A 14694-nucleotide genomic window follows, 5' to 3' on the forward strand; every position below is an offset into this window, starting at 1 on the left:
CGTGTTCAGTACCATCTTGCTGCATAAGAAAGGCAATTGAGAAAATCTAAAGAACTATCGCCCGATCTGCCTGCTTTTGCATATCTAGAAATTGTTCACTAAAATAATAACAAATCAACTGTCGTGAAACCTGGATGAACAGTAACCTAGAGAGCAGGCCAGCTTTCAAAGGAATTATAACATGATAGACCACCTCTTCATTCTAAACCAACTACTAGAGCGTTCAAGGGAATATAAGCTCCCTTTGTGCATTGCCTTCGTGGACTACGAGAAGGTGTTTGACAGCGTAGAGACTAACTCCGTTCTTGAAGCTCTTTCAGAACAGGGCATCAGTGCAAAATATATCACATTACTAAAGGAAACGAACTCTGGCTGCAGCACAGACATATCGCTGTTTGATATTCCCCTCTGAATCCCCATAGAGAAAGATGTGAAACAAGGAGATACAGTTTCACCAAAATTATTCACAGCCTGTCTTGAATCAGTTTTTCAACTAGCACACTTGAAAGGTGGGATTAATATCAACGGCGAGCAGTTAAACCATCTCAGGTTTGCAGATGTTATAGTGCTGATAGCTGAAAATACAGCCCTTAAAAGACATCTGTAAATTGCCACATGTAGCTCTGTGTACCTTTGCAAGACTCTACTTTAGTGGAGGTATCTTCGTCAGATGCCTCTTTTGGTAAGTCTGTTCTTCATTCTATCATAGATAGGATTTGGTGCACCCACCGCTGTAGTTAGAGTACTGCTTGAGAGTCAACTAGAGTGAAATACGAACTGGGACAAGCTCTGCTTCATATTCCTCATACACTATATGGGATTTGAGGTAGAGACAGAACTGGAGTGGCAGTTGGTTCTGCACCACTATTTGTACCTTAAGTAAGGAGCACGAGGATAGTTAGGGTATGTGCGGACCGAGCTGACACTGCTAACAAAAATCTTCCATGGGGTGTATGCGTACCAAGAGTAATACAAACATCAACTGCACATCTCCAGTTACTGTACAGCACTAGTTCTCAAACTTTTGCACTGGTGAGTCCTTTCACATAGCAAACCTCTGAGTGCGACCCACCTTATAAATTAAAAACACTTTTTTATATATTTAACGTCATTATAAATGCTGGATGCAAAGTGGGGTTTGGGTTGGAGGCTTACAACTCGTGACCCCCCATGTAATAACCTCACGACCCCCTGGGGAGTCCCGACCCCCAGTTTGAGAACCCCTGCTGTACAGGTAAATAATATCTCTTTACCCCTCCCCTTGTCTACAGCTCTGCATCTATATTTCTCACTTCATTTGGTGTGTCTTCAAGATAAATATGAATTCTAGAAGAGGTTTTTAAAGATTTGTATCAATTATAGAATAACTTTTTTTTTATTTGACCCAGGCTCTGTATATATCTACTATTTGAACTTTAAAATAAGATTTTACATTGAGATAAATCATTAGGAATTTGCTTGTAGGTTATTGCACCAAATAATACAGCAGAAATTCTGTTTTGAAGTAATTTCAGCAGAATATAGATCATACGGTGTTTCTGGCAATTAGTTTATTACATCTTCCTGAAAACTGTTTGCATTGTGGAGTTTAATGCTTTAACAAGTATTGTAATTCTAAAACTAATTGTTCAAAATACTTTTACAGGTTGAACTTTTCAAAAAGGATATAGAATCTGTCCAAAAAGAATTGATGAGTATGTCATCAACAGATACATCACAAATCAGCTTGTATGAATATTTTCATATCTCTCCAATCAAGGTATGTAGATTACAGAAAATTATTAAAATTTCTGTGTTTTTTGGTAAAGGAAGGGGGAATTTTTCCTTTTCATGCCACATTCAGAGAACAGAGAAACAAGGGAGGGAAGAGGGGTAGCAGCTAGAGAACAGTGCTGAAGGAAGTGAACTTAGCATTTCTACCAATATGTATAAGGAGGGTTTCGCCTGATGCTGTGTGGACATTTCAGCATATCAAAAGGTTCAGTTCTAACAAACATCACTACTGTCATCCTTTACAATTCCCTGACGTTTTCTTTTTCATAGGATTGTCTGTATCACAACTGTTGTTAACATCTAACAGCCTCCCCCAACCTACAGTTCCCTCTATCTTCTAAGAATTTTGTGAGATTAAATGTATCTGGCAGGTTTTTCTCTTGCTTCCCAAAAGCTGGTGCATTTCAGGGTACGTCTACACTACGGGACTATTCCGAATTTGCATAAACCGGTTTTGAAAAAAAGATTTTATAAAATCGAGTGCGCGCGGCCACACTAAACACATTAAATCGGTGGTGTGCGTCCACGGTTCGAGGCTAGTGTCGATTTCTGGAGCGTTGCACTGTGGGTAGCTATTCCGTAGCTATCCCATAGTTCCCGCAGCCTCCCCCGACCCTTGGAACTTCCGGGTTGAGATCCCAGTGCCTGATGGGGCAAAAATTGCCGAGCTATGCCCTGACCCACCGCGGACACGGTGTTTGACCCTAGAAGCATTTGGAGCTCTGTCTGGAGATTTTAAAAAAATGATTTTGAATTTCGTCTTCTGTAACGGAGCGCTGATAGAACAGATTTGCCTGCCCTTACAGCGATCACGTCCGCATGGTCCATGCGGGAGCTCTTTCTTTATTTTGATTTTTAACTGCATCGCCACACGTGCTGATCGGAGCTCCATGCTGGGCAAACAGGAAATATTCAAAAGTTCGCGGGGCTTTTCCTGTCTACCTGGCCACTGCATCCGAGTTCAGATTGCTGTCCAGAGCGGTCAGTGGTGCACTGTGGGATACCGCCCGGAGGCCAATACCGTCGATCAGCGGCCACACTAACCCTAATCCGATATGGTAATACCGATACTAGCGCTACTCCTCTCGTTAGGGAGGAGTACAGAAACCGGTTTAAAGAGCCATTAAAATCGATATAAGGTGCCTCCTAGTGTGGACGGTTGTGGCGTTAAATCGGTTTTACGCTCCTAAAACCGATTTAAACGCCTAGTGTAGACCAGGCTTCAGACTTGCAATGTAAAGTATGTATCCAGACACACTGAAGGCTGGGGAAAGAAATCTTTCTCTTAAGAACCCATACACACAGGATTCTCAATACTTGGGCTTGCACTCCTTAGCATAACACTTGCAAAGTTCCTTTAGATCTGAGGTGTTAGACTGTATGGGGAAGCAGTAGTGGATGGTAGAGTACCAGTTATGATCCTTTCTGGTCCTTTCTGTCACTACATCCTTAGGTATTCAGTTGCAGTGACGGATATTTCAAGCCAGTTCTTTTGTCACCATGGTTAGAGAAGGAATTGCTTGCTGCAGTCTGCTGTGTATGGATCTAGTTCATACATCTTTTTACTTGCTAGTTTTGTACCTTGCCAGTCTCTACCTCTAAATTGTTTGGCCAGTCCTGATGTCTACAGTTCAAGAAGGTTATTGAAAAATTAGAGATGATTCAGAGAAGAGCCACAAGAATGATTAAAGGATTAGAAAACATTATAGTGTTTCGATCCAGTGAAAGATTCAAGGAGCTCAGTCTATTTAGCTTATCAAAGAGAAGGTTAGTGCTGATCTCACTGTAGTTTACAAATACCTGTATGGGGAACAAATGAAAGGAGGCATGAGTCCTCTGCCACTCAGTTCCTTCTCAACCCCAATAGCTTGAGACAGAGCATTCTGCTGTCCACTGTATTCAGCTTCCCACATTTCACCTTTGACTTTTTATCTTATTTTCTTATTTACTTCATTTATTATAATTTCTCTATTTTCATTTCTTTACTCCTTTTATTTTATTTAGCACTGTTGTACTTCTGGGAAGGGCGCTTTTCTCTCCCCCCTCCTCTTCTTGGACCTGTCATTAATGCTGGAGCACAGCTTGTTATGCCCCATACCCAAGGATTTGAGCCCTGTCAGACCTGCCACAGGTCCTTTCCCCACAGTGATGGACACTCCAGTTGCCTTCCCTGTTTAGGGGACTCCCACAACCTTTTTAATGCAAGGTTTATCTGGGTTTCAAGGGCAGATTTAATGTCTCAGGCTGACTCGGTCCCTGTTGCTCCCTTGTCTATGGCCCTGGCGAAAGATCTCTAAAGAAGAGGAAACATACCTCTCCAAGCAAGGAAATGAAGAAGAGCAGCATATCACCCCATAAAACCCAGGGAAGGTTTCATCAGATTCAGAGATCTCAGTACCAAGACCAATTCCGATACTGTACTACCCTACTCTTCTGAGTCCTTTTCATTAAGAGGAACCTAGGAATCCTATTAAACATCACAGACACAGTGACTATGATTGTCCCTTCCCTTATTCCCCCTCCCCATTGGGATTACTGGGACCCATGGGTTCACTGTAGCAACCAGTTCTATCTGGTACCTAAGAAAAAGCACTGGCAACCACTGGTAGTGTACCAGCTATTGACTTGCAGATAGTGCTCTGGTACTGCACACCTCATACTGCACACTTGTCCAGTACCAGATGATGAACAGGAAGAGTGAGAGTTTTAGACTGAGGAGATCTTGCCTCCCTCTATAAAGTCCTCTTCATCTCCAGATGAGGCAGTAATGCCATCACCACCCTCCCATACTGATGATTTAAAAACCTTTGAGGACCTCATGAAGTGGCAAGCAGACTCTCTTCAAATCCCACTAGCGTAAATCCATGGCCATGATGGTGGTCATGAGAAGAGCATCCTGGCTCCACTTCTCTGGTTTTCCAAAAGATGTACTAACCACCTTTGATTACCTTCCGTTTGAAGGGCCTAAGCTCTTCAGTGGGCACATGGACTCCACTCTACACCCAGAACAACATAGCTGTCACTGGGGATTTATATGCCTGCAGATCAAAGGCGCTGTGATAGGTCCCAAACTTTTCAAAGATTGAGACTATTCCAGTACCATCAGTACACTTTCCCTAAGCCCCAAGAGCCCTTCCATTGAAAGCCCAAGCCACAAAAACAGAGGCCACTCACCCCTACTTCTGCTCAATCAGCCCCGCCCTGGAAGAGGCACTTTTGATGCCTGGATCGTGAGCATCAAGCAACCCCTTCACTGAATCAGTTGCTGTGCCACTTACCCCCCTTTTGGAAACCGACTATCCCACTACTTACCTGCCTGGGAATCTCTTACCTCAGACAAGTGGATATTGGAGGTAGTCAAAGTGAGTTACTCTATATACTTTCATTCCATCCCCCCTGTCACCCCACACCATCCCACTTCAGGGACCCTTCTCATGGGGAACTCCTAAAATAGGAAGTTTATTCTCTCCTCCTTTTGGAAACAATAGAGCCAGTCCCACCAGAGGTTCATTGTTCTAATCCAATTACTTCCTTGTTCCCAAGAAAGACAAAGGGTGGAGACCTCAGGAATTTGAACAACTGTGTCCTAGCACAGTACTTCAGAACGGTGACATTAGCTACCATAAACCCATCCTTAAATCCAGAAGACTGGTTCATTGCCCTTAATCTACAGTATGCCTACTTTCATGTAGCCATCCATCCCTCACACAAGTGCTTTCTATGCTTTGTAATAGGGGCAGATTGCTATCAATATTGAGTTCTGTCCTTCAGATTCCCCACAGGCCCAAGGGAGTTGGCAAACAAAGGTAGCAGCTTAGATCCACCGGGGAAATATCAGTATTCCCATACTTGGACAACTGGGTTCTCAGAGGCTGAATGCCTCAAGAGGTCCATTCAGCAAAGTGCAGGGAAATTAACACTATTCCAATCTCTGGGCCTTTGTATCAACCACAAGAAATCCATGCTCACTCCAGTATAGAGAGTAGACTTCATAGGAGCTACTCTAGACTCCACAACAGAAAGAGTCTACCCACCCAAGGAGAGATTCACCATCCTGTCCTGCCTGATCTCAGAGTGACATGTCGGCCTCCAAGTAGGTGACTTCCCATGTGAGGATGCACCTCAGATGCCTTCAGACATAGATAAGAGCAGTGTATCCTCCAGACACAGCCTCTCCAGATATGTCACCATGCCTGGGGAAGTGTTAGACTCTCTTACTTGGTGGAAAAACCCACATTCTTACAGCTAGCACCTTTTGAAGACCCTCACAACAGGTGCATCTCTGTTAGGATGGGAGTTCACCTACAGGGAAACACAGCACAGTGCAAATGGTTGGGATGGAAATTGGCCCTCCGGATCAATATTCTGGCAGTAAGAGCAGTATGGCAGTAAAGAGCAGTATGATATGCTTGCCAACACTTCCTTCAAGCCATATGAGATCACTCAAAGTAAGGCTGGACAACAGGGCAGAAATGTATTACATCTACCGCCAGGGCATTATGTGCATTGTTCCAGTCGTCATGCACGTAGTTGCTAGGGGTGTGGAACTGGTGCATCTCCCATCAGATCGAAATATCAGCAGTCTATTTACCATGCCTCCAGAATACAATTGCAGGCTCCTTTAACAGACACTTTTGGCAAAGTGGAAGTTCAAAGACACTGTCTTCTGCAGCATCTGCCAGATCTGGGACATACCACAAGTCGACCTCTTTGCCACTGTGAACAACACAAAATGTTGTCTGTTCTGCTCCAAGGGAGATTATGGCCCCAGCTCTCTTGGGGATTCTCTGATAATGCCGTGGCCCCATTCCCTTCTTTATGCTTACCCACCTATAACACTAATCCTCAAGAGCCTTCTCAAGCTGCGCTGAAAAGGAGCAAAAGCTATCCTCATAGCATCTGTTTGGCCAAGGCAGGTGTGGTACTGAAACCTTTATCCACCTTTCAGAGGTGACACTCCTCAGTCTTCCTATCATGAAGGACCTCTTGACATAGAATTCAGGGACACTCATCCTTCCCAATCTCTTCTCCCTCAGTCTGAGATCATGGCTGCTCAATGACTCCCAAGCATGGAATTGACCTTGGGTACAGTTGAGTCAGTTCTCTTATCCAGTAGACAGTGGCTCTCAACCTTTCCAGACTACTCCTTTCAAGAGTCTGATTTGTCTTGCGTACCCCAGGTTTTACCTCACTTAAGAACTACTTGCTTACAGAATCAGACATAAAAACACAAAAGTGTCACAGCACACTATTACTGAAAAATTGCTTATTTTCTTATTTTTACCATATAATTATAAAATCAATTGGAATATAATTATTGTACTTACATTTCATTGTATACAGAAATATAAACAAGTCATTGTATGAAATTTTAGTTTGTACTGACTTCACTAGGGCTTTTTATGTAGTCTTTGTAAAATTAGGCAAATATCTAGTTGAGTTGATGTACCCTTGGAAGACCTCTGTGTACCCTGAGAGGTATGTGTACCCCTGGTTGAGAACCACTCAAGTGCTCTAGAAGAGCTTTATGTAAGCTCAAAAGCTGGTCTCTTTCACCAATAGAAATTGGTCCAATAAAAGATATTACTTCACCCACTTGTGTCTCCAACGACATAATGTGTAAATCATGGATTAATTTAGAGTGCAAAGTGCACCTGTCACAAGTAACAGTTTCTTTATTCAGATAGCTAATTAGAGTTAAGAAGATGAGTGGTAAAATACACTGAAATTTTATGAGCCTTAATTAATACACACAAATATAATAGAAATAATAGAAAAATCAACATACATAACTATGGTGGTTTCCTGAATTGTGCATACTTACAACCTTAGAGCAAGGCACTGGGCCAGACTTCCTACCTGGTTGCCCCATGTTGTCATCTGAGTGGATCTAGGTGCAGGGGTCTCAAACACGCAGTTATTTTCTGTGGCCCGTGAGGTCCTTGCAGCCCCCCCGCCCTCCTCCAGCATTTAGCTAGAGTGGCCCCGGCCTGACGCGCACCGGGGGCAGGGCAGGCTCCCTCACAGCCTCCCTGCCCTGCCCCCGCGCCGCTCTAGGAAGCGGACGAAACCTGCGGGAGAAGAGGCACGGGTGTGTGTGTTGCTGTTGCTTCAGGAACTGCCTCCAGCAGCTCCCATTGGCTGCGGTTCCCTGTTCCTGGCCAATGGGAGATGCTGGGGGCGGTTCCTGAAGCAACAGCAACACTCCCCCCATATCCCTGCTCCCCAACTTTCCAGCCACTTCTTGGAACGGGGCAGGGCAGGGCAGGCAGGCAGGGAGCCTGCCCTGCCCCCGGTGCGCGCCAGGCCAGAGCCCGCCCCCCGAACCCTTCCTGCAGTCGAACCCCCTGTCCTGACCCCCTGCTTCTTGTGTCATAACATAGTAATATGGTCCTTACAAAGCTGATGAAACCTTATCTTGAAACAGTTAGTTTCTATTTTATTAAATTTCTTACATGAAAAATTATTTTGCTAGTGTCAATGACTTCATAGAGTGATTGGGCTTCAAATTCCAGTGGCTGATCCACATGTATATCAAAATTTACAAAGTTGGGAGGGTGCTACACACTAACTGGATGCTTCTCTCCAAGGTGGTATCTGTGTCTACCTTAGTGAGACTGTCATCCGTTCTTCTAATGCACTTGCCCATCCCAATGAGGCTTTTCTCCATTAATTCAAGGTTAATAGGTCCTTAGGTCTCTATTGGAAGCAGACTAATGGTAAACTTCCATATACCACTAACGAGTATTAAACCTAATGACAATTTTGCAGAGAATCAGAATGCCAAGAAGTCAGTTTCTCTTGTGCATTGGTGGGTACAGTCTTGAGGTGCAGAATGCTTGGAGCAGTTCTTTCTTTAAAATCCCTTTTGTGAGTGGGGGACAGGACTGCTATAAGTATGCAATTTGCTTATAAACTGGATTTAATCAGTCAAAGAACAAAATGTTTTGTCTGTTAATGGGTTTGGGGTTTTTTGCGTGATTGAATCACGTCTACACAGGTGTTCACTATGTTTTACTGTGTGCTTTACTCAATTTGCTGCTGTTATTTCTAAATATTGTACTAGGTCATTTTCCTTATCTTCATTCTTACCCTCTAATTTGCTGCTTGTCAGAATGTTGCTTTACACTAGACATGAATACATTTTTTTGAATGTCACTCTTTTATGAAGTAGGAGTCAGTCAATTCCTTAATCAAGTGCCGTGTCGATAATTCCTCTTTTCCTTTAAAAAGATATTTGGTTCAGAGTGCAAAAGTCTTAATGAGAGAGAGGCCAGATTCTGCTCTTCCAGAAAAATTCTGCTTTAGGCTTTCTGGTCTTGTTTGCTGTGTGATATTAACAGGAAACTTTCTGATTAGGATGGAGTCAGTCAAGATTAGGAAATAGCATATACTAATGACAGCTAATGACTTGTTGTTAAAGCGTTATTAAGGTAGTATCCAATCAAATGTGGAGTTCTACATGCTCGTTCTCATTCTTTCAGTTACATTTAAGTTTCTCACTGAGCACGGGTGGAGAAGATAGCAACAAAGAAGAAAGACAGCATGAACTGATTCCAGTTCAGTCCGTGAACCTTCTGCTGAAGAGTATTGGTGCTACACTCACAGATGTACAAGATGTTGTCTTCAAGTATGTTGACTGTATAGTTTTATAACTTATTTATCAGTATTAAATTAGCACTTTCAACACAGGGAAATTCATTTTGTTCTGCTCTAAATAATGTGGACTTCTTTTAGGTTGGCTTTCTTCGAACTCCGCTATCACTTCTGTACGACACAACAACTACAATCAGCAGTTATTAGGCATTATTCAAAACAGGTTAGTCTAAATTAATTTGTGTACTTCTTTGTTTAAATACATTATATTATATGCTGGAGCTACATGTCAGTGTACTGTGTTCTTTTCTGGTTTGTATGTTTATATGCACACTTGTTAAAGAAGGGAAGTGAAATGAAAATATTTGGTTGGAAACAGGCTAGTAACCTAGATTATGACTAGTATTTTTAGAAAACTATTCTTAAAATAAGGCTAAATATCACCTCAGCTTAATAGGATATCAGTTTTAAATCTAGCCAAATTTAATAAAAAATAGTTTAAAGGTACTATATTTGCCCCAAGCTATACTGCCATTTTTTGAATTTACAATTCCATTTTCTATGACTTAAAAGTGTTGAGCCACCCAAACTGATAAACATACTGAACAGGGAAACTGATACTGTTTTTTGTGAAGCAGATTCTGTGACGTTTATGTTGAATGCAATAGTCCCATTGATTGCAAAGGTACTACTCAGAGTAAGATATTTCTTGATATGAGTAAGGGTGGCAGAATCAGCTGTATAGAGTATCGATGGGTAAAGAGTGCAGTGAGTAACAGGATATCGCACTGAAATGGATTGTATGAAGTAAAACAGAAGTAACACCAGGCTCTGAGTGTTTTATCTCAAATTCAGTAACTTCTGAATTGTGACTTCTCCCCAGTCCAATGGTTTTGTTAAGGTCTCTGCATTTCCCAGATGAGATGCCTCCAGAGACTGCCACAGGAGTGGGTCAGTGTTGTTCAGCACTTGAGACTCAACAAGCTGGTTCATCCTTGTTAATCAAGCACTCCTCAGAGGCAAATCTAAAAATTCATCCCCAGCTTGGCCAGCCTCTAAAAAGAAGAGGACCAGAGTGCTTAACTCTGACATGGCAAGAAATCTGACATCCTTTCTGACTCTCCCTATCCTCAGCAAGAAGGTTTGAATTCCACTGGGTATCTTTCCCTACATTTTTTATCCAATTACATATCAGAGTGATACAGCAGTGATAATCTTGACAAAGGACATGATAGTTCCTGCCAAGGGAGAAACAACCTTTACTCAACTTTCCTACCAAGGCACCCAAACAATCTTAACTCTGCCTTGTAGTGATACAGTGAGAAAAAGAAATATGCAAATATGTCTCTTTCATCTATTCTGGGATGACAAACACTAATATGCATTAGTCATAATTGTGTGGTTACTTCATGGTATCACTACAAGGCAGAGTTAAGGTTGTTTGGCTGCCATAAGAGTGTATTTCCAATTTTTATTATATTCAGATTTCTTTTTAAATTTAACCATAACCCTGAATTATGTGAGTTCTCTTTGTTTTTGGGGACAATTTTAACATACCTGAAATATTTTTACCCTGAATCACTGATCTGTACTCTTAACCTTTAACTCCATTTTAGCATAGTTTTTGTCTGGAAACACTATATGTAATTGTGAATCTTAAAGTACATTACTATATTCCAGCTAGAAACCACTCACCTAATATTGAATGAAAAATATACCTTATTTGTTAAAGTAAAATTTCTATGCAAACCATATACTTTTGTAATGTTTTTACTTCAAAATTATTTTCATTTTAGGCCATTAAACAAATGTATGTTCTTATTCTTGGCCTTGATGTTTTGGGCAATCCATTTGGATTCATAAGAGACTTGTCTGAAGGAGTAGAAGCATTCTTCTATGAACCTTACCAGGTAAAACTGCCATTTAGCATCTTATGAAACATAATACAGTTGGTAAGCTACTTAGATGTTGTTTGAAATGTAGATATATTGTAAGGCGCTTTCATTTTAAAATCAGGCTTAAACTTTTAAATGCCATTTCCAGGAGGTGCATTCAGTTCTGCCAAATCCTAGTGTAATACTAATCAGGAAAAATTATAGCAAAAATTTGTGTAAATGCAAGAAGGGAACAGCCTTTTCATACTTCTGACAAGAGACTATTCTTTACACTAATTTATTCTAAAGAATATCAAGGCCATAACAATTAGAAGAAAGCGTGGCTGAATTTTGTTATATTGTTAAAGTATACTTTTTATATAAAATATGACATTCAGATAAATTACTTTTTTTCAAATAAGATTATTTCCTTTTTCTATACACCTTTCTGCCCCCTCCTCCCCCCCAGGGAGCCATCCAGGGTCCTGAAGAATTTGTAGAGGGAATGGCACTCGGTCTTAAAGCACTAGTAGGGGGAGCTGTAGGTAAGCTGTAATATGTTTATATTTTTATCTTTTGATTAATAGTGACCATGTAATCTTGTGTACTGTGATTGTGTTAAGTAGCTTTTTTCACTTTTACATAATCTTTACTTTTTCCGTAGGTGGATTAGCTGGTGCTGCATCAAGAATCACTAGTGCTATGGCTAAAGGAGTAGCAGCAATAACTATGGATGAAGACTACCAGCAGAAGAGAAGGGAAACCATGAATAAACAACCAACTGGCCTTAGAGAGGGCATCACTCGTGGAGGGAAAGGCCTAGTGTCTGTAAGAAATATCACTTTAGAAAAAATAAGCAACTTCGTCCAATTTATCTATATAGACTTTATTTTAATCGTGCTCTTGTGAACTTATTGCCAAAGTACAGTTGTAATTGTAAACTGAAAATATATTCAAATTATAAAGGAGGTATAGGAGCAGTGAAGAGAATTGGTTGTTTCATTAATTTTACATGGGCCTTAGTATTACCTCCAGCAGAACTCATGTTTTGAATTACATTAAATCACAATTAGAATTTTTATAAAGTAAGAAAAATACATTCTGAAAACAGATAAGTGAGAATTGTCTGTTTCTCCCCATAGGGTTTTGTTAGTGGCATAACAGGAATAGTGACAAAACCAATAAGAGGTAAGTATAGTTCTTGCTGTGTGTCAGCAGTGCATATGTTCTTGATTCTAATATTTGTTGAGATAGGTTGCAAAACACACTGCATACCAGATATGAATCTTTTTGTTTTATACTTCAAACTTGATTGACTAATTTTTGGATGGACCATCCTATGTAATGACATCATTGTGTAATAATTATTAGGGTAAATTAAATTGTGCTTTTTATAAATCAGTGAAAGTAGAAAAATGTGATAGTGATTATTTAAAGTTTTCAAGTATTTAGAAAAGAAGGTTTATGAATATTACTACAGAAAGATGTTTTTCTTAATTATTTCTAGGAGCCCAAAAAGAAGGAGCAGCCGGTTTCTTCAAAGGTGTTGGGAAAGGTTTAGTGGGAGCAGTAGCCAGGCCCACTGGAGGAATCATAGACATGGCAAGCAGCACATTTCAGGGTATTAAAAGGTACAATATAGAATAGAATAAAGACAGAATAGCAAATAGCATGAAAGACTGGTACTGATGCTAAAAATGAATATATTCTGTAATTGTGCCTTGGTACTTTTTCAGGAGCTTTCACCTAATCATTTGTCTCCAGTGGCACAAATGCTTCAGATAAATAGTTCTTCTTCAAGTGATTGTTCATGTGCATTCCAAGCAGGTGTGTGCGCGCTGCATGCACACCAGCCAGAAGATTTTCCCTTAGTAGCGTCCGTAGGGTCGGCCGTGGCGCCTCCATGGTGCCCTATATAGGGGCCCGCCAACCCTCCACCCCCTCAGTTCTTTCTTACTGCTGGTGACGGGTAGCTGGAACTTTGCTCGCTCTTGCAGCAAGCCTAGCAGTGTCTTGTTTAAGTGTATATAGTTGTTTCCTCTCTCATAGTTGAGAGTGTTAGTTGTAGATAGTTAATAGTTGTTGGAGGGTTTCCCCCCCAACGTAGGCTTCGCCCCGCTGGGGCATGCCCGGGTCCCCAGGTTTTAAACTCTGCAAGGACTGCGGGAAGTTCATGCCGAAGAGTGACCCGCACTCGTCCTGCTTGAGGTGCCTCGGGGAGAGCCACCAAAGAGACCAGTGCAGTATCTGCAGGGGATTCCGTCCCAGGACTCTTAAGGACAGAGAGCAGAGATTGAGTGCTCCTAATGGAGGCAGCTTTATGGCCACACTCAGACCCTGAGCCTGCCAATCCAGCGCCCAGCACCTCATCCTCAACGCGTAGCGCTCCGGCACCACTAACAAGACAGGAGGCCCAGTCTAAGACCTCTAAGTCCCGGCACCGGAGAGACCCAGGACATAGAAAATCAGCCTCCATGCGGCACCAATCACCATCTCCAGTGCCGCGAAAAAGAAGAGTCCAATGAGGGACTGATCACCCCAACAGGATCTTAAAAGGCCGGCGGCATCCACCACTGCGGTGGGACAAGCCGAGCCACAACCGCACCCTCCCAAGGTCCCGTTGACTCCTGCCCCGGTGGGGGTGCGGTGGAGTCTGGACCAGTCCAGATCCCTGGACTTCAACGAGGATGTGCGTCCCTCATTGATGCCGGAGGTGTTCAAGGCGGCCTCTGACTTATTAAGCCTCCCGGTGCCAGCCTCCCTGCACTGGTGGAAAGAGTCGCAAGACACGGCCCGACACCCGATCCAGTCAAGGGGCAAGCTGGCCATGATGTCACCCCAGTCCCTTCCCTGTTCCGCACCGGCGCAGAGAGAGCGCTCCCCAGCCTCGTGGCACCGCTCCCTGGCAACAGTGGGTACTGTTCCCCCTCGGTCCTCCTATTTGGAGACCTCGGACTCAGAGGTGGAATCCTACTGCTCCAGTAGATTGAGGAGCAGGAGGTCGGGTTCTCAGGCAAGCCAACGACCTTACCCGGCGCAGTGGCAGCAACAGTGGCAGCCGCCCTCCCAGTGGCCGTTCTGGACTCCCTGGGCCTACCATCAGTCCCTGGGACAGTTGTATGGCCCGCGCTCCAGGTCTGCATTGGTCTCCTTGATGTCGGGGGCTCCAGCGCAAATGCCTCCACCACCGGCACCACTGTCCGACAGGAGTGTGCCACAACAGAACCCGGCACCGCCTAGTCAGACACCAGCACCGACGGGGACCATGTTTCCGATGCCGCAGGCACTGCCCAGCACACCTCGTCGTTCAGCGTCACCCCCCAGTACCGGCTGTGGTGCCGCATCCTACATCCGCACCGGCCACGCAACCAGAGTACCATGTGCTGCAGAACCCTGCAGAGGCTGAGGGTACAGAGGAAGGTCCTTTGCAGGTGATCTCCTCCTCTTCCTT

General features: G+C 43.0%; 1 protein-coding gene across 2 annotated transcripts in view; it reads left to right on the plus strand.

Annotated features, from left to right (window-relative positions):
* VPS13A (vacuolar protein sorting 13 homolog A) overlaps positions 1 to 14694 on the plus strand; it is a 302560-nt gene that overhangs the window by 242346 nt on the left and 45520 nt on the right. For both annotated transcript variants that reach the window (XM_045020500.1, XM_045020501.1), the window contains 8 exons: positions 1646 to 1759; positions 9258 to 9403; positions 9511 to 9592; positions 11166 to 11279; positions 11713 to 11788; positions 11908 to 12071; positions 12386 to 12431; positions 12751 to 12874. In XM_045020500.1, coding sequence (XP_044876435.1) covers positions 1646 to 1759; positions 9258 to 9403; positions 9511 to 9592; positions 11166 to 11279; positions 11713 to 11788; positions 11908 to 12071; positions 12386 to 12431; positions 12751 to 12874 — 866 coding nt within the window. The remainder of the gene's footprint in view (positions 1 to 1645; positions 1760 to 9257; positions 9404 to 9510; positions 9593 to 11165; positions 11280 to 11712; positions 11789 to 11907; positions 12072 to 12385; positions 12432 to 12750; positions 12875 to 14694) is intronic.

This window comes from Mauremys mutica, chromosome 6 (assembly GCF_020497125.1).
Source record: "Mauremys mutica isolate MM-2020 ecotype Southern chromosome 6, ASM2049712v1, whole genome shotgun sequence".
NCBI lineage: Eukaryota > Metazoa > Chordata > Testudines > Geoemydidae > Mauremys > Mauremys mutica.